The sequence below is a fragment of the Jaculus jaculus genome, chromosome 19 (assembly GCF_020740685.1).
Source record: "Jaculus jaculus isolate mJacJac1 chromosome 19, mJacJac1.mat.Y.cur, whole genome shotgun sequence".
NCBI lineage: Eukaryota > Metazoa > Chordata > Mammalia > Rodentia > Dipodidae > Jaculus > Jaculus jaculus.
The window spans coordinates 23805627-23833385 of NC_059120.1; the positions used below are offsets into that span (position 1 = coordinate 23805627).

General features: G+C 42.4%; 1 protein-coding gene across 3 annotated transcripts in view; it reads right to left on the reverse strand.

The window, feature by feature from the left end:
* Alg14 (ALG14 UDP-N-acetylglucosaminyltransferase subunit) overlaps positions 1-27759 on the reverse strand; it is a 116292-nt gene that overhangs the window by 57311 nt on the left and 31222 nt on the right. For 2 of the 3 annotated variants that reach the window (XM_004663935.3, XM_045138394.1), the window contains exon 3: positions 90-221. The exons of the other annotated variant lie outside the window; for it this stretch is intronic. In XM_004663935.3, the coding sequence (XP_004663992.3) occupies positions 90-221 (132 nt within the window). The remainder of the gene's footprint in view (positions 1-89; positions 222-27759) is intronic. 3 annotated transcript variants of the gene reach the window in all.

Consider the following 27759-nt stretch of genomic DNA (forward strand, 5'->3'; position numbering starts at 1 on the left):
CAGAGCTGTTTAATAAAATAGTAAATTCGTTATTAGTAAAACATCTTCAGAGTGTTACCGCCTCTCTCCTCAGTGACAGTCCTACATACCAGATCAGGCTTGATCCCATGAACCAGGGGAAAGGAGAGCCACAAGGAGCGCAAGGTACTGCACGCTGTGGAGAGCCAGGACTGATGAACCTCACGGCTTCGTGGGATCCGGTGAATGTGATAGCTGCTGCTCTACAAAGAAATGGCAGAAAGCTAAATCAACTAGATCACCAATAACCAAGTTAGACAGAGTGAGCATCTGTAGCAATGGAAAATGTTTTCCTGTTTATTTCATGCTAATCACTTAGTATCACTAAGCCTATTTTATGCTATATATAACACTCATGCCACTCGTTGGTTTATGACAGAAAAGTTCCTGAATATAATTTTAAAAAATTAAAGTGAGCTTTGCCAATAAGTTGGGGAAAATTTTCCATGAAGTATGTTCAAGGAAAAGAGAATAACACATGAAGATATCTACCAAACTGACATCACTCATAACAAGACAGGCAAATGGACAGGTTACCTCAAACAGAAGAAATACAAACAACCAGCATGAAAAGATGGAAAACAATGAAACACGGGACAGAATGAGTCATTTCATCTACTTGACTGAATAATTGTACATAGCAAGCGTTGTTGAGGGCGTAGGGAAATGCATTCCCTTAGCAAGTAGACTGGTTCAGTTCTCTGAAGAGCAATCTGAGAGCACCTGTCACCAAATGTGTCATTATTCATTTACTTCCCTACCTTTTTATTTTTTTAATTTTTTTTATTTATTTACTTGAGAGCGACAGACACAGAGAGAGAAAGACAGATAGAGGGAGAGAGAGAGAATGGGCGCGCCAGGGCTTCCAGCCTCTGCAAACGAACTCCAGATGCGTGTGCCCCCTTGTGCATCTGGCTAACGTGGGACCTGGGGTCCTTAGGCTTCACAGGCAAGCGCTTAACCGCTAAGCCATCTCTCCAGCCCACTTCCCTACTTTTTTATGAGTCTCTAGCACAGAGTAGCCTTAAACTCCCTGTGCAGATGAGGATGACCTTGAACTTTTGATCTTCCTATCTCCATCTTCCAAGTGCTGGGATTAAAAGCATGTGTGCCACTATACTCACTGGGAATCAAGTCTAGGGCCTCGTGCATGCTAGGCAAACACTCTCCAGTTGAGCTACATCCCTTGCCCTGTTTTTATCTTGTTTTAGTTCATGTTTTTCATTTTGTGGTGCTGAGGAATGAATCCAGAGCTTCACACATGCTAGGCAAGTGCTCTACCACTCAATTACATTCCTTGCTCACCTGTCCAAATTTTAAACTTGTCTACCTTTCATACGGAACTCCTGCTTCTGGAGATGCCTCCTGAGGGTCTGCCATATGTTCATCCAGTATCACTACTGCGTGCGTGGAAACCTGACAAAGACTCAATGTTCTCCAGAAGAGAATGGCGCAGTCCGCGTAGTGAGATCTATGAGGATGTTTCTATGTGAATACATCTCTATGAGCCTGTATGAATTATGTCACATGGAAGGAATTCTACAAGTTGTAATAGAACATGTTTAATATACCTCAGTGTCTTTTTATTTTTTATTTTGAGGTAGGGTCTCATTCTGGCCCAGGCTGGCCTGGAATTCACTCTATAGCCTCAGGGTAACCTCAAACTCACAGCAGTCCTCCTACTTCCGCCTCCCAAGTGCTGGGATTAGAGGTGTGTACCACCATGCCCGGCTCAGTGTCTTAAAAAAAATTATTTAATAGAGGACCCAGATGTAAGTCCAGGTAGCTATAGCCACCTGATATTTGATAAAAATGCCAAAAATACTCATTGGAGAAAAGACATCCTCTTCAGCAAATGGTGCTGGGAAAACTGGATATATATCTGTAGAAGGATGGAAATAGATTCTTTTCTCTCTCCATGCACAAGAATTAAGTCCAAATGGATTAAAGACGTTAACATCAGACCTGAAACTCTGAAACTGCTAGAGGAAAAAGTAGGGGAAACCCTCCAACATATTGGTCTTAGCAAAGACTTTCTGAATACAACCCCAATTGCTCAGGCAATAAAACCACAGATTAATCACTGGGACCTCATGAAATTACAAAGATTTTGCACTGCAAAGGACACAGTGAAAAAAACAAAGAGGCAACCTACAGAATAGGAAAAAATCTTCGCCAGCTATATATCTGATAGAAGATTAATATCTAGGATATACAAAGAACTCAAAAAGTTAAATAATAAGGAATCAAACAAGCCAATCAAAAAATGGGCTATGGAGCTAAATAGAGAGTTCTCAAAGGAAGAAATATGAATGGCATCTAAGCATCTAAAAAAATGTTCTACATCACTAGTCATCAGGGAAATGCAGATTAAAACTACATTGAGATTCCATCTCACTCCTGTCAGATCGGCTACCATTATGAAAACAAATGATCATAAATGTTGGCAGGGATGTGGAAAAAGAGGAACCCTTCTACACTGCTGGTGGGAATGCAATCTGGTCCAGCCATTGTGGAAATCAGTGTGGAGGTTCCTAAAACAGCTAAAGATTGATCTACCATATGACCCAGCTATAGCACTCCTAGGCATATATCCTAAGGACTCATCTCATTTCATTAGAAGTACATGCTCAACAATGTTTATCGCTGCTCAATTTATAATGGCTGGGAAGTGGAACCAGCCTAGATGTCCCTCAACTGATGAGTGGATAATGAAGATATGGCACATTTATACAATGGAGTTCTACTCAGCGGTAAAAAAAAAAGGAAGTTATGAAATTTGCAGAAAAATGGATGGATCTGGAAAGGATTATACTAAATGAGGTGACAAAGGCCCAGAAAGCCAAGCGCCACATGTTCTCCCTCATATGTGGATCCTAGCTACAGATGCTTGGGCTTCTGTGTGAGAAGGAAAATACTTAGTAGCTGAGGCCAGTAAGTTAAAAAGGAGATACAAAGGGAAGAGAAAGGAAGGGAGAAGGGTACTTAATAGGTTGGTATTGTATATATGTAAGTAGGATGATTGAGATGGGGAGGTAATTTGATGGAGAATGGAATTTCAAAGGGGAAAGTGCGGGGTGAGGGAGGGAGGGTATTAACATGGGATATTTTTTATAATCATGGAAAATATTAATAAAAATTGTGAAAAGATAAAAAAAATTATTTGCAAGCAGTGAGAAATAGAAAAGAGAGACAGAGAGAGAATATGTCATGGCAGGGCCTTCAGCTGCTGCAAGCAAACTACAGACACATATGCCACTGTGTATGTGGCTTTATGTGGGTACTGAGGAATCAAACCTGGGTCACTAGGCTTTGCAGACAAGAGCCTTAATCACTGAGTCATCTCTTCAGCCCCTGATTCCATGTCTTTTAACCAGGCACTTATGCACACATCACACATATACCCTTGTATACACATATGCATTTATTATTTACATGGAGAGAATCTAAAACTATATGCCAGATAATAAAGTTGATATGACAGGACAAAATTGATCCAGGTCACATGTGGTTGAAATTTATAGGAATATGATATTATTTTAATGACAGAAAACAACATTTTCTTTGATTCAAAGCCTTAGGTATATTGGTGATCAACTGCTATGTAAAAAATTAGATTCAAACCTAGCAGTTTAAAACAACATTTTTTTTTCTTCTTATCACTTTCTGGAATTCAGGAGTACCTTGGCTGGGTTACTTTGGCTTGGAGTGTCTAATGGGCTTGAAACAAAGATGTTGGCCAGGGCTACAAATATGCAAGGATTTGACTAGGGTTAGAGAATCCATTTCTAATGTGGCCTGCTGACATATCTGCCAATTTGATATTGGTTGTTGTTGATGGTTTTAGTTCCAATCACATGGGCCTTTCCACAGGGCTATTACATAAGAAATGGTTTCCTTTCTTACTCGCCAACTAGCTTTCTTTGTGCTGGAAGGTGCCATGCAGGCTGCTGGAGGAGAAAAGGCTTCGACAATCCTACCCAGCTGTGGACCCCGAGGGCTTCACCATCAACCCACAAGGCAAGATGTGTCTCCTGGAACAATAATGGCAGGAGAGTTATGGGAGTAACTAACTGAAGGCCTATTCTACAGGAGGGAAAACATGCCCAATCCTATAAATTTGGCCAAAAGTTTGTGGCTAATGACCTAAGCCCTAAAGAGCAAGCCAAGGCAGCGGTTGTGCTAATTATGATAACATGTCAAATTATATTCTAAATATCTATGTTTGTTCCCATAGAGTGATACTGCTCCCAATCTTGAACACAGAAGTTTCTTTATGCAAGCAATAGGAGGATTACAAAGATCTAGGAAAAAGAGTAAGTGACTAGTTTGTCTTAACTCTCAAACAAGACATAAGGTTCAGGGACCTACCAGGAGAGGCAGGAAGAATGTAAGACCACTGATAGGTGGAGCTGCGGAGTGCTGTCTTTGGGACACGACAAACCTCTACACTCACAGGCTCACAGCAGATGGCTTTCTTATCATGACTAAGTGTGCCAATATCTCATCAGAGATGAGAGAAGGGACAATGAAACTCCCACATCTCCCAGGGTAGGTAGTGGAAACTAAGGATTGCTTAGAAAAGGGAAGTCTTATCTCTTAGGGATGCAGCCACTAGAGAACTACTCATTCTCCAGCAAATAACCTCCCACTCATGAGTATAATCATATTACATATGATTATGCAAGTGACCTTAACTTAAGACAGTGTTTCAAAAAAATGGGGAATCTAATAAAAAGAAAAGGACCAGGCATGGGGGTGCATGCCTTTAATCCCAGCACTTGGGAGGGAGAGGTAGGAGGATCAGCCTGAGACTACACAAAGAATTCCAGGCCAGCTAGTGTTTATGTTGTACATCAACTTCAACCTACGTCGCAGATTACTGGGAATAACAAAGTTCTCCCTGAGGTGGTGGCTCATAACTTGCTTGGTATTTTCAGAGATTGTAATGGCCCTGTCACTTAAAATGAGGAGGCAACTGGCCTGAGTTCCAGGCCAACCTGCCTCAAGACAGTAAAAATCTGCATTAGCTACTCTTTTTTTAAACTTTATTTATTTTTATTTATTTATGTGGTAGAGAAAGAGGGAGAGAGAGAGAATGGACACACCAGGGCCACCAGCCACTGCAAATGAACTACAGACACGTGCGCCCCTTTGTGCATCTGCTAACATTGGTCCTGAGGAATCAAACCAGGGTCCTTTGGCTTTTGCAGGCCTTAACTGCTAAGCCATCCCTCCAGCCCTATTTATTTATTGTTTTTTTGAGGCTGAGTTTCCTCCAGCCCTATTTTTCTTTTTTATTTATTTAAGAGAGAAAGGGAGAAAGACGCAGAGAGAGGAAGAGAGAGAATGGGTGCACCAGGGCCTCCAGCCACTGCAAACAAACTCCAGACGCATGCACCCCCTTGTGCATCTGGCTTACGTGAGTCCTGGAGAATTGAACCAGGGTCCTTTGGTTTTGCAGGCAAACGCCTTAACTGCTAAGCCATCTCTCTAGCCCTGCATTAGCTACTCTTAAATTTCATTAGCTACTCTTAACTTTTCTTAAATTTCATTTAAAATGTAGATTTATTTATTTATTTTTTATTAATTAGTTTTGTACTCAGAGAATACAGTCAATTTGGTACCATTGTTTAGGCTCATCCATGTCATACCCCCTCCCCCTGGCCACTCCTTGTTGAGGTATATGGGTCATGCATTCTGGAGTTAGCCCACAGTTATGGGTAGGATAAATGTCATGACCCAACGTGTGGCTCTGATATTCTTTCCACCCCCTCTCCCACAAAACTTCCCTGAACCATGTTGGGTTCATTTTTGGTCTGCTTCAGTGAATGAGGTATTGGGGGCCTCTGGGTCTCTGGATATCTGATTTGGTAGAAGTTGATTTTTCTGTGTTGATCTCCTTCACCCTTGTTCTGGTACCTGGTTCACCAAGAAAACAGCACCCTTGCTTGTTTTGCCAATTGTTCAGCCAGGGCCTTTTTGAGGTATGATGGGGTGGCTCTCTCCTTAGGATCTACATCTATCTGAAAAAGAGAAGGAGATTCTCCAACAGAGAGTAAGTTAGCACCAGACAAATGAGATAACCCTAACTTTTTTATAGAGAATTTAATAGGTGTAGGCCCTCTTGTAGCCCACGATTGGTGGTAGCTTGATAATAGAGAGTGGGCTTATGTTTGGATATGGTTTGGATATGGTTCTGACTTGTTTCCAAGCTCCAGCTATGGGTCCTGTACCACTGAGGGGATCAGTTAGCCAAATCAAGAGCAGTTGGTTTCCCACCATGGCTGTGCACCACTATTGCACATGTTTGAGTATCATGACAGGTTATTTGCTGCTAAGTATGTTAAAATGTAGTTTTGTTTTTTTTTTTTTTTTTGATGATATAACAATAAGGAGATTCTAAGTTTTTCTCCTAAGGCTATTTCTCTATAAAGTTCCAAAAATAAAATGGCTACTTAACCCTTTGAGGCTAGATTAGTTGCTTCTTTTAAAATGAATAATAAATCAATTCAATGTAGTCTCTCTTTTTTTTTTATAAATTAGTTTTCTATTCAGCAAATACATGCAGTTTGGTACCATTGTTATGCTCATCCAATGACCTACCCCCTCCCCATTGGCCCCTCCTTGTTGAGGTATATGGGTCATGCCTTGTGGAGTTAGCCCACAGTTATTGGTATGATAAATGTCGCTGCATATCCTGACCCAACATGTGGCTCTGACATTCTTTCTGCCCCTCTTCTGCAAAATTTCCCTGAGCTGTGTTGGGTTCATTTTTGGTCTGCTTCAGTGATGAGGTATTGGGGGCCTCTGAGGCTCTGGCTCTCTGATTTGGTAGGAGTTGATTTTTCTCTGTGTTGGTCTCCTTCCCAGTGTAGTCTCTCTTAATAGTGTTATAAGAAAGATGGTTAATTATGGGTTGAGATGATATGATTAAAGGAAACAGGAAGGAATTTTTCAATGTTGGAGCTGGCTTTGTAGGAAGAGCATGGATATCCTATCTTGGACCTTCCTTGCTCCAAGAAGCATGTAGACTGTGCAATGTGTCCCCTTTTGATTGGGGAGAAATCAGGGGGAGATTTGGGTTAGGATGCCTGTAGGAAGGGGAAAAAAAAAAACCCTGAATTTCTTCTCTTAAATCTGGTTGGAGGGATGCTCCCTCTAATGAAAAAATGTGAGATTGAATGGGGCATGACCTGACTAGATTCTACTTTTCACTTTCCTTCATTTTGTTTCATATGGGACAATCAGCTTCCAATATACCCCCAAAAGTCTCTGCTAGCCTGTCTCCTTGAGAACTGGGCTCACTTAGGTAATACAAAGAGAATAGAAATTATCCATTACTTTTCTCCAGAGACTCCAGGAAACAATTAAAAAACATACTAACTGGGCTGGAGGGATGGCTTAGCAGTTAAGGCACTTGCCTGCAAAGCCTAAGGACCCAGGTTTGATTCCCCCAGGACTTGCGTGAGCCAGATGCACAGGTGGCACATGCATCTGGAGTTCATTTGCAGTGGTTGGAGGTCCAGGTGTGCCCATTCTCTCTCTCTCTCTCTCTCAAATAAATAAATACATGTTAAAAAATATTTTTTTAAATACTAATTTAATTCCAGATACTATGCAGGAAAAAAAAAATCTTCTTAAAGATAAAATTTTAACTCAGCAAACACCTGATATTCATAAGAAATTACAAAAATTGTAGATGACTCAGATAAGAGCTTAAAAAGTTGCTGCAGGCTACAACTTCTGTTTATTATTATTGGGAAGCTGAGAAAAAAAGAAAGGAAACAGAAAAGGAAAGAAGAGAAATAAAAAAGAAAAATGGGAAACAGAACAAACAGGAAAAAAAAAAAAGAAAAAGAAGGGTAAACAGCACTAGAAAAATCATAGTGATAATGAAGGTCACTCAGGGAAGGGCTCCTCCATTAGAACATTTCGTTGGATAAAATCTAAAATATTTTCCTTAATGCCAAGGTTTTAACCAGTAGAAAAACTGAGTCCAACAGTTCACTATGTTAATGATTTAAGGTTATAAAAACTGACTGTAAGGTTCTCAGTAAAATAAGTTAGGTTCCTCTGTTTGTCAAAGTATTAACGATTGGAGAAACTGAGTCTTAAGATAAAGGTTCACTTATAAGTGTTTAATTTCCAAAGACCAAGTTCTCATACCTAAGAACATTGTGACTTTAAGGACAGCTCCTGTTTTATTTATGCTAATTCTATCAAATGGTCATCACTGGGTTTAACCACTTAAATTTAAGTGATTTAATTTCAGTCACTATAACTTTTATCCTCCTGTTAGGTAAAATATGTTGGGATAGCTTGCCTAAGCTCTATCAATTTTAAGTCATGGGTAAGACATAAAATTGCTTTATGTTAATAAAAATTCCTAGTGAACATTAGATTGCTATCCAAGTTCAAGCTAACAACATTGGTTGTCAATGTCTTCTCTTTCAAGATACATTTGTCAAGCATTGTATCAAAACTCATCTGTTTTGACTCAACAATGACCAGATTCTACTCTATTATGTATAATCAAGTAGTTTTAATCAAGATTTTATTTAAATGACTATCTTAGTATTATTGCTTGGATATCCCAAGTCCACTATTTATAAAAGAATTAACTCTTAAGACTTTAGGGTACAGCCTCATGCTCTGCAGTCCTAATCTGAGAGAAAGAATTTCAAGTTCTGTGGTTCTGTTTCCAATGTTCCCTAGGTAACTGTTACCCACACTAGTATCTAAACTAATCAAAAATGTTTTCAAACACAGGTGCCAAGACTTTATACTGTCTTATATTTTTGCTGACAATTTCTAGGTTAATTGGCTTAGATTTGTATTGTTTTCAGGACTGGCAATATGTTCTGCCTGGGTTTATAGCTATTAGATATTTAAAGGCTAAGACATGCCTAGTTTGTATGTTTCACATATGGTCTATGCTATCACAGGATAACTAAACTTAGAGGTTAGACAAGATAACTTAAAACATTTGTGTCATTCTTTAACTGGATATGTTTGACTAATCAAATGTGTTATATATGTATACTCTTCAAGGTTGGCATAGCTACTTTTCTAAGAGTTCTAACAACCTATGTAGAAGGCAAAGCCAATTGGATCCACTGGAACTTAAAAGGCCAATATTTTGGCCCCTGCTCCCAGGCCATGAGGCCACTAGAAGTGATATGACACTCCTAAAGTCACCTGTCTACCTGATTAGGGAGGATACGGAGACCCAAAAGAAAATAATCAGTGTATAGTCTGAAACAGGAGGGTCACAACTGGAGAGAGAGCAGTCCCTCTGGCTTCCCAAAGAAGGGAAAACTACTTGGCCAGCATGGCTCCAACTCATCCTAACAGACAATACCAATATCGGAGAAGCTATAGGGATACTCCTGAGTCCCTAAAGTCTCCTTTGGAGTGCCACTAGTGACCTCCAAAATTAATCCTTGATTAAAATTTGGCTACCTGTTTGGCCTTAAACACTCAGAAAAAAAATGTATAACCAAAGATAAAGGGATACCTTGAATATTATATAAATGGCTTACTAACACAAGAGGTTTCAAAAGAGGAAACAAACAAGGCCTTAAGACATGTTGGTCTCCCCTCTAATAGTTCTACAATAAGTAAAAACAACCATAGATGTCAAAATGGTTATTTTCAAATCTAAAATACAAATGGAAGACTTCCTTATACTGGGAACAATGATAAATCCCTCCTAACTTGTGCCAGGACATCATTAAATAAGTCCTGAGGACAAAAATATATTTGTACTGCTCCTGCTGACACCCAGTGGCTCTATGGTACCAACCTTTGGCCCTGGCTACCCTCAGGACAGATTAAAAAACATACACTCCAGGAAGCTATTATACAAAATACAGTATACTTACCATTATTAAGGTTAAATGTTGTGTATGTATACCTGATAACTCTGCTAATTAATATCTCTTCTGTTTTACAGGCCATATAGGAACAGACTCAGACCATGTTACACACTACTATGCCATTCGGTAACCAGTTCTGGGAGAAAATCTCAGCCACTCATGCTCAGATGTCCTGAGACAACCCAGCTCCGTCTACCTGGGCTCCTGAGAATGCTCCCAAGGTCTAGAAGTCCACAATAAGGACAACCCTGAAGGAGACCACCAGTTTACTGTGGGCCTACTTCTCACTAACTCCTTACTTTTTTATTCTTTCTCCCCAACATTCTCTTCCAAAACTATCTTCCTGCACTCCATCAATATACTTTCGGGGTCCTTTAGAAATAGTTCCCTTCTCTGGGAGAGACTCTAACTGCCATATTTCTACAGCCCCATTCAGCCAGAAGCAGTTGTCATCTTCTTTCCTCTAAAAGCAGTTAGACTGTCTTGTCAAGAGAGGCGGAATGAGAGGGAGTAGAGAATTAGGGTAACTGAGAACCTGGAAATACAAAAGGCAGGGAAGTCTACAAAGGACAATCCGACTGCTTAGCTCTTGCCTAGTTCCCTAGACCTGTTTTTCCACAAACAATCGGGACACCTCCTGGGAGGGAGGTCTTTCCTAGGATTTCAGCCCCTGGAACTTGGTGTCAGATGTAGCCTCTTCCTGAGACAGCCCTAACCAAACAGCTGGCCCTCTAATAAGTCACCTGTCTTTCTCGTTCACCTGACCCAGAAGACAGCCCACCACTGTAAGGTCATAAATACATTGTGAGGGCAGGGCAGGCTCTGATCACTTGGGAACTTCTAGCTGCTGGTGAGTTTCCACCAGCTCCACCCAGGCCAGGCAGGCTGAGCCAAGGGGAGTGCCCCCCAACCCCACCCAGCATTACTCTCTATATGGGTTCTTTATCTTCCCTGCAGCTCCCCACATGTTAGGAGTTCTTTAAACTTTTTTTCTTTTTCTCTTTTCTTTCCACAGTTTTCCCAGGCCCTCCATGTGGGATCTCTAGCCATGTGGGTATCTGTTCTTGGCTCTGTATTTCCCTCAAATATAATAATTTAATTTAAAAAATTGAATCCAACCCCATCCCCTCTAGCCTTGAAAAACAATCGGCTCACTATGAAAAGAACAGAAACACCTTTTTCTAAACTAGTGGGAAGGTCATAAGTGTTAGTCATAGATTTTGTCTTTTTCTTTTTTATTTTTTTAAAAAAATTTTTTTTTGTTTATTTTTATTTATTTGAGAGTGACACAGAGAGAAAGAGGCAGATAGGTAAAGAGAGAGAGAGAGAATGGGTGCGCCAGGGCCTCCAGCCACTGCAAACGAACTCCAGACGCGTGCGCCCCCTTGTGCATCTGGCTAACGTGGGTCCTGGGGAATCGAGCCTCGAACCGGGATCCTTCGGCTTCACAGGCAATCGCTTAACCACTAAGCCATCTCTCCAGCCCAGTCTTTTTTTTTTTTGTAGTCAGAATAAAGGTGGGAAATTGTATTTGGAGATTTAAAGCATCAGTGTGGTTCTTACATAATAAGCACAAGTGAAAACAGACTGCACAGGTGGCCACTCTGCTATCCCTTCTCATGATAAAGGATATTTCTTCCTCCTTTTACCAATAGAGAAAGGAAAATCTGGGCACAATGTTGTTATTTTTATTTAACAATCATTTATCCAACCATCAATTTATCCTTTAAATGCTGAGCCATCTTCCCAGACCCACCACTGTTTTTATTTTATTTTGTTACTTCAAAAGCTTAAAGTACTAAATGGTGACCTAAAAACTAATAGTTTCCCAACTATAGCTCCATATACTAAAAATGGTATGTGGTAGGCAAAAAGTCATACATACTTAGGTCTTCAGAGCTTTTGAAAATAAAAAGATGAGAAAAATCATCACACTCTGTGCTCCCTATCTAGACGAGCCGTGAGATCTAGTGTGGTCTCCATGATGGAGCTGTACTATCTAGTAGAGCCTTGAGCTCTGGCGTGGTCTCCATGATGGAGCTGTACTATCTAGAAGAGGCTTGAGCTCTAGTGTGGTCTCCGTGACGGAGCTGTACCATCCAGAAGAGTCGGAGCTGTACTATCCAGAAGAGTCTTGCTGGAAGAGCCTTGAGCTCTAACATGGTCTCCGCAATGGAGCTGTACTATCTTGAAGAGCCTTGAGCTCTAGCGTGGTCTCCATGATGGAGCTGTACTATCTAGAAGAGTCTTGCTGGAAGAGCCTTGAGCTCTAGTGTGGTCTCCGTGATGAAGCTGTACTATCTGGAAGAGGCTTGAGCTCTAGCATGGTCTCCGTGATGGAGCTGTACTATCTGGAAGAGCCTTGAGCTCCAGTGTGGTCACTGTGAAAGAGCTGTACTATCTGGAAGAGCCTTGAGCTCTAGTGTGGTCTCCATGACAGACCTGTACTATCTGGAAGAGCCTTGAGCTCCAGTGTGGTTTCTGTGATGGAGCTGTACTATCTGGAAGAGCCTTGAGCTCTAGTGTGGTCTCCATGACAGACCTGTACTATCTGGAAGAGCCTTGAGCTCCAGTGTGGTTTCTGTGATGGAGCTGTACTATCTGGAAGAGCCTTGAGCTCTAGTGTGGTCTCCATGACAGACCTGTACTATCTGGAAGAGCCTTGAGCTCCAGTGTGGTCTCCGTGATGGAGCTGTACTATCTGGAAGAGCCTTGAGCTCCAGTGTGGTCACTGTGAAAGAGCTGTACTATCTGGAAGAGCCTTGAGCTCTAGCGTGGTCTCCGTGAAGGAGCTGTACTATCTGGAAGTGGCTTGCGCTCTAGCGTGGTCTCCGTGACAGAGCTCTACTATCTGGAAGAGCCTTGAGCTCTAGTGTGGTCTCCGTGACAAAGCTGTACTATCTAGAAGAGCCTTGAACTGTACTGTGGTCTCCATGACGGAGCTGTACTATCTATAAGAGCCTTGAGCTCTAGTGTGGTCTCCATGGTGTAGTTGGACTTCTTAACTCCAAATGGACTTCAGGAGATGGTGCAGGTCAATGAGCATGTTATCACAGATGTGTACACAGTTCTTAAATACTACTCTCACGCCCAACCAGTAATTGGGAAAGTACCTGCTACTAAATCCATATTCAGGGAGAAGTAATCAGAAAGCACATAGTAGACTTGTATACTTGTTTTGTTGGTGGAAATAATTCATTGAAAAAATGAACAATAGGCCAAGTAGTACTACTTAGATAAAGTCCCTTTTTAGAATCCAGATAGGCCAGAAGTGCATGTGCAGGGAATATGGTGCCTATAGTATATATTCTATGTATCTATATCCTCCTTGACTTTAAGGAAGTAATCAAATTTATTAGTATTTCTGTGGTGAGATGTGAAGGTTCACATTAGGAGGGATAAACAGATACCATAAGAGATAAAGCAATACAAATCAGATTTTAATTTTTAGGAAAGCTTGTGAAAACTTGGAATTTCTTTTCTCCAATCTACAGAATTTTTAAGACTTCAAATAAGAGACTTGGAACTCATTTTACAAAATACATTTGAGTCCAGTAAGATGGCATGTCTATTATGATAAAAATAAGCCAGTAGGGTTTTATTATAAATTGGGGGTATGTTACTTCCACCAGACTTTGTGGTCTGACCACATTATATGTAATATGTTCTTTTCAAAAATAAAGAAGCCAGGTGTGGTGGTGCATACCTTTAATCTCAGCACTAGGGAGGCAGAAGTAGGAGGATCAGCATGAATTCAAGGCCAGCCTGAGACTACATAGGGAATTCCAGGTCAGCCGAGGCTAGTGTGAGATCCTACCTCAAAAAAAAAAAAAAAAAATTACACACACACACACACACACACACACACACACGGGGAAAAACAGCACAGGGACGGGGGAGATAGCTCCGATGGTAAAGTGCCTGCCTTGTAAGCATGAGAACCCAAGCTCAACCCCTGGGGCCCATGTACATAAAGACAGGCACAGTGGACAAGCACTTGTAATCCCAGTGCTGGGAAAACAGAGACAGGAGGATCCTGGGGCTCTCTGACCAGCCAGTCCAGACTATTGGGCAAGTTACAGGCCAATGAGAGACTCTAACTCCAAAAAGGTGCATGGCAGTTGAAGAATGTCACCTCAGCTTGTTCTCTGGCTTCCACACATGAGCACATGTGTGCACTCATATCTATACACACATAAGTACACATACATCATGGACATTTACACTTGAAGAATGACAGCTCAGCTTGTTCTCTGGCCTCCACACACATGTGCAGACATGTGCACTCATACCCATACACACACAAATATACACACAGCATAGGCATTTACTTATGTTCCTTGAAATTTTTAAATTTTTCTATTTATTTCAGAGAGACAGAAAGAGAAGGAGGGAAGAAGGCAGAGGGGAAGTGGGGGTGAAGGGGCAGATAGAGAGAATGGACACACCAGTGCCTACAGCCATTGTGAAGTAAGTCCAGATACATGTGCCACCTTTTGCATCTGGCTTACATGGCTACTGGGGAATTGAACCTGGGTCCCTAGGCTTCACAGGGAAGTGCCTTAACCATTAAACCATCTCTCCAGCCCTCCTTGACTTTCTTAAAGCTGTATGTATAACTCTACAAAAGCAGTGAGGGCTGGAGTGATGGCTTAGCAGTTCAGATGTACAGGGTGGTACACAGGTCTGAAGTTCATTTGCATTGGCTAAAGGCCCTTGGCATGCCCATTCTTTCTTTGTCTCTCTCGCTAATAAATAAAATAAAATAAAATAAAATATTATTAAAAAGCCATAAGCAAATATTTCTAGGTTCTACTGGAGCAGGCTTTCAGGAGAATTGAAGGCTGATAAGCTTAATGCTTGCTCTCTGATCAAAGCTTAGTTCCAAGGAGGAAACAACCTGGCTTGTTAAGGCATGGCATCTAGAGCAGACATTAGCTTTCCTGGGCCTGGCATGGAGGACAAGTCTCCATCTGGCCCTTGGCAGCAGCCTAAGCAGTGAAAGGAACAGGTTTGGGAAGTCCTGAGTCATTCACAGGGAGAGCTGTGGGAGTTCCACCTCACACGGGGTGAGGTGAGACCAGTAACTAAAGGTTTGATAGTCTCACTATTGACTGCAGTGCGCCTCAGACAAGAAGTTGGCCTTCCAGTCTGCAGACCAGGTGCTTAGCTGGGAAGGGATGTTCTGGTGCCATTTGCAAGCTGGAATTGACTGGGCCAGGGACCACTTGCCTGTAGTGAGCAGCCACCAAATGTGCTGAGTGTGGTCTGTATACACCTGTTACCTCGGCATGATTTATAGTGCCCTGTTCTGCTTCCGCAAGGATCCCAGCTTAAACAATGAAGCAAAGGCACAGGGGAGGGCAGGAGGAGGTGCTGGCAACATCAGTGGGAAGTGGGATACAGTCAAGCTGAAAGCCCGAACAGTTACAGAAACATGCCTTGGAACACTAGAGAAGCTTCCATCTCCTAATCCTATCCAGGTCTTGATTCTCTTTAAATAATGTGTTCACACCACTAGGAATCCTCCCCCCAAGAAGATACTGTTCTTTCAGTCTCCACCCCGCAGTCGCAGTATGACCGCCGCAGTCTTTCTGAGGGCGCTTTCCCCGCCTATCCATCCACTCCTCGGCCCGCGACCTACACAGCAGGCCTGGGCTCTCTGCTGGCCTTGCTCAGCCTGCAGGAAACACCAAGAGCCTGGCTGTGGCATCTTAAAAGTTTCTTTTTTTCTTAAATATGGTTTTAAAAAATAGTCATATATAAATAAGTCAGTAAGGAAAAAAATTATCAGTAGAAGGCTTGTAGTTCGGTCCCTTTGAAGACAATGGAATGGAACAGAGATTCAGAGAGCTACCATTCAGGTCTGACTAGGACCTCTGGCCAAGAATTCTCTGAGGGTTATAGCTGTAGGAGAAATCCAAATGAAGGCATCTTTACAGACTGACAGTCTGTTCCTTTGCCTTGGGGGAACTGTTCCTGACCCTACTTGATATCTTACTGTGGGATGCAGGACATAAAAGATACCCATCCATCACTTTACCTCCCCACACTCCACTCCCAGACCCACCATTCCATTCAGTAATGGCCATATAATCCAAGCAAGGTTGTGTTTTCCTGGATTCTTAGAAAGATCTAGAGAAAGAAATTCTTCATTTGAAGTACATACACTGTAGGCTTCTAAACTGGCTCTCAAGTTATTCTTTTGGAACTAAGAAATATATACAATCTTTATTTTTCTCTACTGAGTAGGCTTTTATTTTTTTAATTATTTTTATTGGTGGGGAAGAGAGAGAGAGACAATGGGCATGTCAGGGCCTTCAGCTGCTGCAAATGAACTCCTGATGTATGTGCCACTTTATGCTTCTGGCTTACGTGTGTCCTAGGGAATCGAACCTGTGTCCTTTGGCTTTGTGGGCAAGTGCCTTATCTACTAACCCATCTCTACAGCCCCCAGTAGGCCCAGTAGGCTATGTATAACAATTCACAACTACCACATGACACCAAAACATGCTATCCTTCCAGACCAGAAATTATGACCCAGAGGATGTATCACCAATTTCCTGCATGGAAATGCATACTTATGCTGGGGTCAGCAGAAATGAGGTGATGGAGGGTGTGTCCTTCCAGAGCCTTTACAGACTCCGTAGCTATCCATTTATTCCAAATGTCCCTGCTATACCACAGTTCAAGTTCCCACCATCTTTTCACTTTGGCTCCTACTACTAACAGCCTCTTAAGGACAGTCTCTTTGCTGCTCCCTTGCTTTGCTACAGTTTATTCTCTGAGGACTCACCAAGGCCATCTCATGATGGTGTAAAGGAGACCCATTCATGTTCATGCTCAGAGCCATCTACAGGCTTCTACTGCACCTGGGATCAAGTCCAAATTCCTTGCAACTGTTCCCAAGGTCCCATGAAATCTGGTTCCAGTTGTTTGTCTAATCCCGCCTTGCTTACTCTCTGGAGCCACACTGGTCTCCTGTCTGTTCTCTCAGTGTATCAAGCACACTCCTTCCAAGGGGCCTTTTCTCTGCATTCTTTGCCTCTGTCAGTCTCATAGCTAGCTTCCTCCTACACATCAGTTTTCATTTGAACACAATCTACTTGGACTACAGGCACAGTCCCTAATACACAATCACTGTCCACCACACTGTCTTATTTTACTGTCTTCACAGCAATTATCAGCACAAGTTAACTTCTTCCTCCATATGAGTGTTTAATATTCTGCCTCTCCTGAGAATGAGGCTTGATGGGAGACAGGATTTCACCTCATACACTGCTGTAATACCAGGGCTTAAACTGTCATTTTCCAGATCACAAGCACTCTGCAAATATGTGCCACATTGTTGTGTGAACCTTTTCTGGCCAGATAGGGTACCAATACCAGATCAAAGAAGTGATTACCCCCAAGTCATGCTTGGTGAACTGATCAATTGAACTGGGGTTACTTACAAGGAACCTGGGTGAGGGGTTCTCTACAGGACCATGGGCAACTCATAGGCAGCTACAACACAGTAGGAAATGTCTTCCCAGCTCCAGCAAACTTAACTGTTCATTTATAGTGCTTGGGGAAGGCTGGGGCTCCATGCTTCCAATGAGCTCCTCTCTCTGAGTCTCCTCTCACTCCTCTATCACAGACTGCCCATGGGCCCAATCTTGCATGTTTAGGTCTTTTATACCTGCTAGGAGTTCACAATAATGATGGCCATGTTATGCCTAGAGTGTTCTGCAACACCTATAGGTAAAAGATTATTACAGTTTCTAGAAGTCCAGTTGTGTAAGAGACCTGCTAATTCAAACTTTTGCTTCCCATGGGAGAAATCTGGTATTTTTGTTGTTGTTGTATGTGCAGAGCATGTGTGTGATGTGTGGTATAATACTGTGTGTGTGCAGATGTGTGCACCATGGCTGTGTGTGCGGAGGCCAGGGGAGTCCTCTCATGCTCGACCACCCATTTCTTTGAGACAGGCAGGGTTTCTCCCTCAACCAGGAGCTGCCACTGACGAGCAAGCCCCAGTGATTTAGGTGTCTGCCCACCCCAATTACAGATATGCATGGCCACACCCAGCCTTTACACAGGTTTTGGGGCGTCAAACCTCACCATCTCCAGCTTGAGAGACCCTTATGTTTAGGCTTGAGTGGCAAGTGCTCTTAACTGCGGAGCCATCTCTCCACCCCCTTTTTGACACAAGGTCTCCAGTAACCTGGTCTGGTCTACTCCTCTGACCCCACCTCCCAGGTGCTGGGATCACAGGTGTGAACCACTATGCTCAGGTGTACATGGTACCAGGGACTGAACAGCCCTGAGCATGCTCAGGCAAGCTCTCAACTCCTGAAGTGTATCCCCAGGATTCTGGACTTCCTCCGGGTGACAATGCCAGGACCTGAACCCCAATTTTCCACATGTCCTGAAATATACGGAGACCCTTCTATGCATGGGTCATTCCTGGATCTCGATGCCTCCCCACTGAGATGCTTGCTTTTGTAATTCCTAAGACACTATACCTTCTCCACGTACTACTGACCACTGCAAAACCCACAGAGACATGTCTGTTTGTCTGGCTCTGTGGAAACTTCCTCCTGTCTCTTAGTTCCCAGTGTCCAATTCTGCACTGTAGGTTTAGCGTAGCAAAGGGTCCATCTACCATTGCTACAAGTACCCCTCCCTGTTCTGACCCAAGGCTTTTTTTTAGGAAAACAGAATCAAAACATACAAACTTGATATCTTCAGACTTTTCTGTTGACTTTCAGGCTCCAACTTCTTTAGGCAAGTGTTATTGTTTTGGTATTGCTCCTGCCTGGCAGCCAACAGGACTACCTGCTCAGAGAAAGGATGAATTTAACTGGCATCTTTCTTCTCATGCAGTTCAATGTGTATCTCCTCTGTGTGTATACTGTGAAGCATGAGCTAGCCTTTCTCATGCAATCAGCCGAGAAAGAAGATTCTTTCTCTTTCTCTATCATGTAGAAGGCAAAAAAAAAAAAAAAAAAAAAAAAAGCAAAACATTCTATCTGAACTTCCTAATTAAGGAGGGGCTAGGGTCATGTCTTATAGTATCCTATATGCCCAGAGGGTCTCCCAATGCTTTATATACATTTTGACTGGTACAAAACCAAATATGTAGTGGCAAGACAGACAAGAAAAGTAGAATGCTGAAGATTGAAAAAATAAAGTGAAGAAAGATATTTTTCAAGCTTCTAGCTTGTCTGAAATGATATGAAATATTCAGCTAAACACTAATAGTATATGACAACTTATAACTTTCAAAGTATGTTCCAGAATTACATCACTGCTAGAAACCACAAAAGTATCTGGCTTCAGATTTGTGAGAACTGAATAGAAGTTTATAGTGATTTCAAAAGAAGTAATTACACCAAAGCATCCAGATGGTATCACAAGCCTCAACACAGCAGACCGAGTGGTCTATGAAGTCATTTTTGTTGTTACCACACTGAAACATACAGTATGCTTATTATTTAACAAATGCCACACCACTGCAGAATCTTGGAAATAAGACAAAACTAAATTGGTCAAATTTCATTCATCCAAACACAGTTTTAGTTTTCTTTCATAATAGTTTAAAAGAACACACTCTCTTTATATACATATACATCATATGTATGTATGTATATATATATATGAGGACTTCAGTTTGGATCCCCAGAACCAATGAAAACCCAGTCACAGTACCACGAGTATCTGTAATCCCGGCAGGTCTGCAGCAGACAGGAGGCTAGATCTCGGAAGCTCACAGGCCAGTTGCCTGGTGAATGCACCAACCAGTAAAGAACAAGAGTCCTACCTCAGACAAGGTAAAAAGTGAAGACTGACACCAGCGGTTGTCCTCTAACTTCCACACACACGTCATGGCAATGCATGCCTGTACTGACACACATGAACATGAAAGTGTACACAATTCAAAAAAAAATGAGTTTAAATGGAAATAGCCTACATAGGTGGCTAATGCTGTTCCTAGAAGCCACAATTCATTAAACAAAAATCTTAGTGCCAGATGTGGGATATTTCCCGATGAGATGGTTAGGGAAGCCCCAGAGAATCCCGAAAAATAGGTGGGGCCTAGTTGAGATTGAAGGGGTTCATCAGAAGTAGGAGAGGGATAAGAGAATGCAATGAGGAGTGAATATGATCAAAACATATCATATACATGCATGAAATTGTCAAAAAAGAAATCAAACTATTAAATGAAAATTTAGTTGTTCTTGGGCTGGAGAGATGGCTTGATGGTTAAGGCACTTGCCAGGTTTAATTTCCCAGCACCCATGTAAAGCCAGATGAATTTGGAGTTCATTTGCAGTGGCTAGAGGCCCTGATGCACCCATTTTTTTTTCTCTCTCTCTCTCAAATAAATAAATATTTTTTATAAAGAAAGAAAATACCTACTAAAAATTGGATTGTTCTTTAAATTTCAATGCAAGTTTCTGACCAGGATTCTCTGGGAGAATGGAAGTGTCTTTAATAAAGAGGATGGGATATGAAAACAAACATAGAGACAGATGTTACAAGGGGACCTGTGATCAGATCTGCATTCACAAGACAGCACTCTGGCAACCATGAGAACAGACATGGGCACAACAGAGAAGGAGGAGATCTCGGAAGGTCTCTGCAATACACTGGGACAATGGTGCCGAAGGCTCACAGGAAAGCCGCACACCAGGGTAGAGGAATGGGGTGGGTGAACAGTGGGTTAGGGGCTGCAGGGAGCCCAGAGTGTGAGGCAACTCTGTTTTGGTTGGGTTAAAGGTATGTCATGCCCCAAGGAGAGAACGCAAGGAAGGAAAACTGGTTGCAAGCCCACCACCCATGTCTGTGGTCTGTTCGTTTCCTGGTGGTGCAGCGCCGGGGATGCAACCAGGCTGCACGCTCAGCAAGCAACCCAGGCTGCACGCTCAGCAAGCAAGCGTCTCACACCGAGCTTCGCCCTCAGCACTGTCTGTGCTGACATTCGTGTGTGTGTTCACAGGCTGTGTGTGCAGGTATGCATGCACATCTATGTGACTGTGCATGGAGGAGAGAAGACAGCCTCACGTGCCATCCACCACAGGTTCTTCTTTTTGAGACAGGGTCTCTCATTGGTCTGCATTTGCCAAGCAGGCTTGATTAGCTGGCCAGAGAGCCTCAGGGGTCCACCTGTGTCTGTTTCCCCAGCACTGGTATGACAAGCATGTGCTACCATGCCTGTTTTATATGTGTATGTTCTGGGAATCCAACTCGAATTCTCATGCTTGCTCAGCAAGCATTTTTCCAACTAACTTCCCAAGCATCCTGCTTCTTTGGAGACAGGATCTCACCAAGTTACCCAGGTTGTTCTTGAAGTTGTTCAGTAGTTCAGGTAGGACTTGAACTTGCAATTCTCAGGCCTCAGCTTCCAAAGTGACTGAGATGATAGGCCCTTCCATCAGGCCCCAGCTGTGGTCTGTGTTTGAGCCTAATTTGGTGAGTCAATAAAACATTCTCCAAGTACAATGTACACCTCAGGGTTAGAAAACATGTACTTTCCAGGTTGAATTGGGGCAGGATAAGCATCCATACCTGGAACAGGGGTAATGAGCTAACCAGGCAGTGGGTGTGCCGAGCAAGATGACAGGAAATTAGGAAGACAATATTCAGAACCTGGATTCTAGGCAGTCACAGGTACAAGCACAGGCACACCCACAACATGCTTGGCCTGCAGTGGCAGCCTCGCTTATCTCTGGCAAGTCAGACTTGAGAGAGCACTGTGGGATCGTGGTGGCTAGCTGAGGATCCCTAACCTCAGCCAGGCCTCCCCATTATATAGAATGAGACAGGTCTAAGGGACATTGATTTGCCCCAGCAGACAAAACTGGTCACAAGCAGGACCAAGTCTGAGAAGGAATAAATAAGGTTGGTGGAGGAATTTAAGGGACAAAGCTATTGTAAATAGTAGAAACAAGGATAAATGAGAGCTACATCAGGATTTCTGTTTTGTAATCACTTACTTATTCAGACATTCTGCTCATTTAGACTGGCTTTCTTCTAAGGTAGAGGTCTCTACTTGTACCTATAACTATTATAGTGAAGGCTCACAAAAACAAAAAGGGCATTTATATGTGCCATAATATAAGAACAGACCACTCTAAACTATAAGCTGTTATGTGGTTTACTATCTGAAACAAAACCTCACAATTGCACTTGTTGTTTATAAGCATTTCTTTTAGAACTGTTTGGAAGCTACTGGAGATACTCACCAAATGCATTAAATTTAGAAGCTCCAGTCCAGTGTGAATTCAGGACCCCACCTTGTGGAAAGAAGTGGTGGTGCTAAGGGAAATGTCAAGTTAGTTTGAGAGTCACTGCTGTTTGGTAAAACCAGCAACCAATTCATTCACAAACCCACAATGCAAAGAAAAAAACTCCAACAAAAGACTCTAGTCATTAATACAAATCTCAAACTCCCATGCTTTTGAAAAATGTATACTAGCCTTACAATGGGCATGGTGGTGCACTCAGGAGGCAGAGGTAGGAGGATCACTGTGAGTTCAAGGCCAACCTGAGAGTACATAGTTAATTCCAGATCAGCCTGGGCAAAAGCAAGACCTTACCTCGAAGAACCAAGCATGTATGATGTATGTATGTATGTATGTATGTATGTATGTATGTATGTGTGTGTATATATATATATACACACACACACCTCAAAATATCATTGTTTATGGTATATGTCTGGGTTACTTCTTTTTTTTTTTTTTATTTGTTGAGGTAGGGTCTCACTCTAGCCCAGGCTGATCTGGAATTAACTCTGTAGTCTCAGGGTGGCCTTGAACTCAAGAGGATCCTCCTACCTCTGCCTCCTGAGTGCTGGGATTAAAGGCGTGCGCCACCACGCCCGGCTTGAGTTACTTCTTTAATAAATAAACTGTTCCTGTGACCCTTTCTCTCCCCCCCACCCTTTCTCTTCCTTCTCTCTCTCGCATCCCTGGAAGCTTTTGGTCTCTCATCTTTGTCATGAGTCTTCAAAGTGCAGATGACTTGTATGACCACAGCTTGTATGACTACAAGGGTGTCACATTCCTCTACTTGTGGGAATTTTTCCTGGGTCATTCTTTTGTTTTGTTTTTGAACTTTTCTCCTGTTTCCTTGATTTTTTTTCTGGATTTTCTGACTTGCTTACTTGTTATTATTTTATCATTTTCTTAGGCTTTGTAGCAGAGTTCCTTAATGTGATCTTCTAGTTCTTCATAGATTTGTTTTGCATTTCTAACTTGTAATGGGCTAGGTTGTTTCTAAGTTATATAAAAAAAACTAGATCTTATTCTCAGGGATATAATGTCCTCTTGTCTCTCTGAAAATAGCTGTTTTCTTTTAAGCTTCTGTTCAACTCTCCTTTCTGCACTGAGTGTTTCTCTAAGTTCCTTTTGTTGGTTGGTAGTTTTGGTTTTCCTTAAGTTACAGGCATTTCTTGTCTGCCTGCTGCTGGATGTTAGTTAAAACCAGTGTTTTTCAGGGAGAGAGGAGAGACTCCTTCCAGCCCCCTTGGTGAGGTCCGGAGGCACTCAGGGTGGCCAGGACGGGTGTCTGGGAGGAGGGCTTCATGCACGGGCATTTGGTGGGTTTAGGCCATGGCTGCTGCTGAGCACCCTACAATACACAGGGCACTTCTCCACAATAAAGATTTATGTGGTCTAAAATTTCAATAGCTAAGACAGTGTGAAGACCTGGCTCACATTAATAAATGAGACATTAAGGAACAGACCGCGAGAGCTCTGTGCTGCATGGGGCTTGTTAAAGGGAAAAAACAACCAGGACCCAAGTGTTAGACTTTATAGTTCTGTCCTCTTGCAAATTAATTCCTTCAAAACTTAGCTTCAGTTTCCTACATGGAGGATATAAATGGAGCATTCTGAGGACTGATCCGGAGAGGAGACCCAAGTGTTAAGCATTAGGGGGAGGGTGGAATATTCAGTCTTTCTGAAGCTGTTTTCAGGGTATCACCCCACCCTCAATTTGGCACACTGATGTGAAAGCTAGAGCCTGTTCCATTCAGGGGTTAAAGCTTGGCTTATCTACCTATGTAGTCCTCTGAAGCAAGCAGAAAGAAAGTTTCTACAGGAGGAAGTGACTACAAAGCCATATGATGTCCTTTTTAGTTCAAATAATGAGAATCACTCTGAAGAGTAATACGTGATGTTCTCCAAATAAGTGTAGAAAACCATTCCCAATCTAATCCTCACTATTATGAAGTCTGGCTATTTTGAGGTTCAGCCCTCCATTACTTCTACTGAGAAATGCCAAGTCCAACAGCTCAATATTCAGCAGTCTACCGCCACCAGGTGGCAGCATGAGGGAATGACAACGCTAAGAGCAAGGGGGTCTACAGAGGAAAGTATAAGGACAAACCCTTCAAAACTACACTCCACAGGAAGCCCAGGAGGAGGAAAACAATCTATGTTCCTGGCATAACCATAGTAAGACAAGCTCACTTGATGGCTCTGCGTTGAGTGGGAGAAGTAGAAAGATGTGACCCTGAAACCTTAAAAAGAGGGCAGAGTTCATCAGAGAAGGCTCTTGTTTTTGCCTCACAACAACTTAGACTGCTCAGAATTGGAAAATGCACTACCTTGGAAAATGTGTGCGTGTGTTTGTTCTGCTAGGGACTGAATTCAGGGACTTGTGCATACCAGGCATGTAGTTTGCTGTGCTCAGACTATATGACATTTGTAAGCATCAAGTTTTTCATCTGAGAATTAGGTGTGTAGGAAGTTATAATAGCTGACCAACTTGTGACAGATAAAATGTAGATTCTGTGGTGTAATACATACAAGGCTCAAGCCACATTAGGGGCTCAGCAAAGCTGACAGGTCTGGTAAGACCAGGTCAACAGCTGGAACTTATTAGCTCCACTGATGGCGCACACTTTCAAACTGTGTTTGACACAGATTATAACAACTAACAAAATAAAAACAGGCCTGGAGAGATGGCTTAGTGATTAAGGAACTTGCTTGCAAAGCCTAAGGACCCAGGTTTGATTCCCCAGTACCCATGTAAGCCAGATGCACAAAGTGGTGCATGTGCCTGGAGTTCATGTGCAGTGGCTAGAGGCCCTGGTGCACCCATTCTCCCCCAATCTATCTGCCTCTTTATCTCTCCCTCAATTAAGTAAAATAAAATAAATACTTTTAAAATGACAACAACAAGGAAATACACGCCAGGGACTTTCCAGGGCCATTATTTGAAGACTAAAGGATTCTTCTGGGAGGAAGAGGAAAAGTGAGAGGGGATGGAATGGGTTGGCAGGAGACTGGAAGGTATTCCGGAGAAGGTAACAGGGGAATGAGGAGAGAAGAGGAAGACAGAGTAAATGTATAGAGCTCAGGAAAGTTTTGAATCAGTGCAAAGAATTTTCAGAAAGTGCCTCTGAAACCCAGGGAGTTTGCATGTCCTTTAACCTTGCGAGGCCATTGGCCAGTTCGGGTGATATGGAACTCTATAGAGACACTTGGGGACAGGAAAGTTCCACTTAAGAAATCCAGAGATGGGGGCTGGAGGGATGGCTTAATGGTTAAGGCATTTGCCTGCAAAGCCAAAGGACCCAGGTTCAATTCCCCAAGACCTACGTTATCCAGATGCACAAGGGGGGGGGCACGTGTCTGGAGTTCGTTTGCAGTGACTGGAGGCCATGAACATTCATTCTCTCTCTCCCTCTTTCCTTCTCTCTCTCTCTTTCTCTCCCCCTCCCTCCCTCCTTCCCTCTCCCTCTGTCAAATAAATAAAAAGAAAATCTTAAAAAAAAAAAAAAAAAAGAGAGATCCAGAGATGGCCAGGCAACACCATTCTTACAATTGCTCAGACTAAACGTTTTGAAGTCATGTCTGGCTTCTCTCTTGAAACCCCCAATGAAATTTGAGAAGAAATCTGTAATTCTTCCTTAAAAAAAAAAAAAAAAAAGAAATTAGAACCCAATTGTTTCTCCTACTCCTGCCTTCGCTGGTGGGAGCCACGCTGTCTCCAGCTTGACTGCAGGGGCAAGCAGCCTCCGAGCTTTCACCTCTGCTCTGCTATGTAGAGCCAGAAGCACTAATTTCCAGTGACTTCCCATTGTCCTCAGAGTAACAGAGGAAATTCCTCCCACAGTCATCTGGCCTCTGTCCCTTGCCACCCCTCTCTAATGTCTCCCACTGATTCTGCTCCAGGCACCTACTCCAGCACTCCCCCAACATCCAGGACTGTCCTACTCTAGCTTTCCAGAGATGGGCTCCCAAGGGTCCTGTCTTCCTCAAGGTCCAATGAGCAACTCAATCTTCTTTGTCCAGCCAGACCTCCCCAGTCCGGCATCCATATGCAAGCCTCCACGGTGCTAATCACACTCCGATGAGCTTTCTAACTTCCTAGCCAAGGTGTCTAGTATGCCACCTTCTCATCCGAGCAGAGGTGACTAAGTTACGGGATAGCAGGGAAGGGGGTTGGTCTATTTTGGTCACTGATAGATTCCAACTAACCACAGTGATTCTTTCAAATGGGATTTAAATGTTTACTGTTGAATAAACTATTAAAAAGCATATGAATTTGACTGCTATTGTAGCAAAATTTGGGGGAAAATACAAGTCTTTAATACTATTCACACATCTTAAGATAAATACAGAATATATCTCTGTATTTATTTATACCAAAGTTAATATCTTTTGGTAAGATTTCACTGCTGTGAGTACATTAATTATTTCTTTTTATGAGATGTCCTTTCTTAGTGTTTAATATGTGGTATCCTTTCTCATTATTATTTTGTAGAAGTTAATACGATCATGTAAGGAAGCTATGGAGTACTGCACATTTGGCTTACATCTAACACCTTTCTAAACTCATACTGTTTGATAAGCCTTTAGAGGATATTTTTTGTTGCTAGATTTAATTGCTTATATAACTTTTTCAGTATTTATAAATATATTCTCATTTCATTTTAGGTGAAGGCTCAAAATAAAAAGAGTATTCCTAGTGACAGATATTTGTATTTTGCTCCTGACTTTAGAGATAAAGAATGTCTCTACTGGACACTGGCTTCTGAGTCCAACTGCATGTTTTCATATTAAGGAAGCCACTGAGAATGGTAGGATGATGGGCTGTTTGTGTACTGAAGTGTCCAGGAAGCTGGCTGGGGCAGCCATGGACAATTGGAACGTGATGCGTGAGAGCTGCATCGATAAGGCTTGTGGGTAACAGGCCTCACAGCATCTCAGCTCATGCAAATTATTTTAAAAAGTGAAGCGAGGGCTTGGGATTCATTCAGTGGCCAAAAGAACATGAGTTTGTGACTGTGGTCTCTGCCCCACATATTTGTACTTTTTCTTAATCTCTGTGGGTGTTACAAAACAGGAATTCAATCAACTGAAGGAGGAAAGCATTGGCAGCCCTTTAATGTCAGTAATTGTTTAAATTGGACCTCATTGATTCTTAACTGTTTCATAATCAAAGCAGTACCAAACTTACTTGAGAAAAACTGGAAAAGCATGAGAATATTTGCAGAATGTATAAGAAAACAAAAATGTTAACTGGGCTGGAGAGATGGCTTAGCGGTTAAGCGCTTGCCTGTGAAGCCTAAGGACCCCGGTTCAAGGCTCGGTTCCCCAGGTCCCACGTTAGCCAGATGCACAAGGGGGTGCACGCGTCTGTAGTTCGTTTGCAAAGGCTGGAAGCCCTGGCGCGCCCATTCTCTCTCTCTCTCTCTATCTGTCTTTCTCTCTGTGTCTGTCGCTCTCAAATAAATAAATAAAAATTTAAAAAAAATGTTAACTGAAATCATTAGGTGAAAACTGAAAACAGTAACAATAAAATATGTACTACAAACCAGACGTGGTGGCACATGCTTTTAATCCCAGCACTCTGAAGG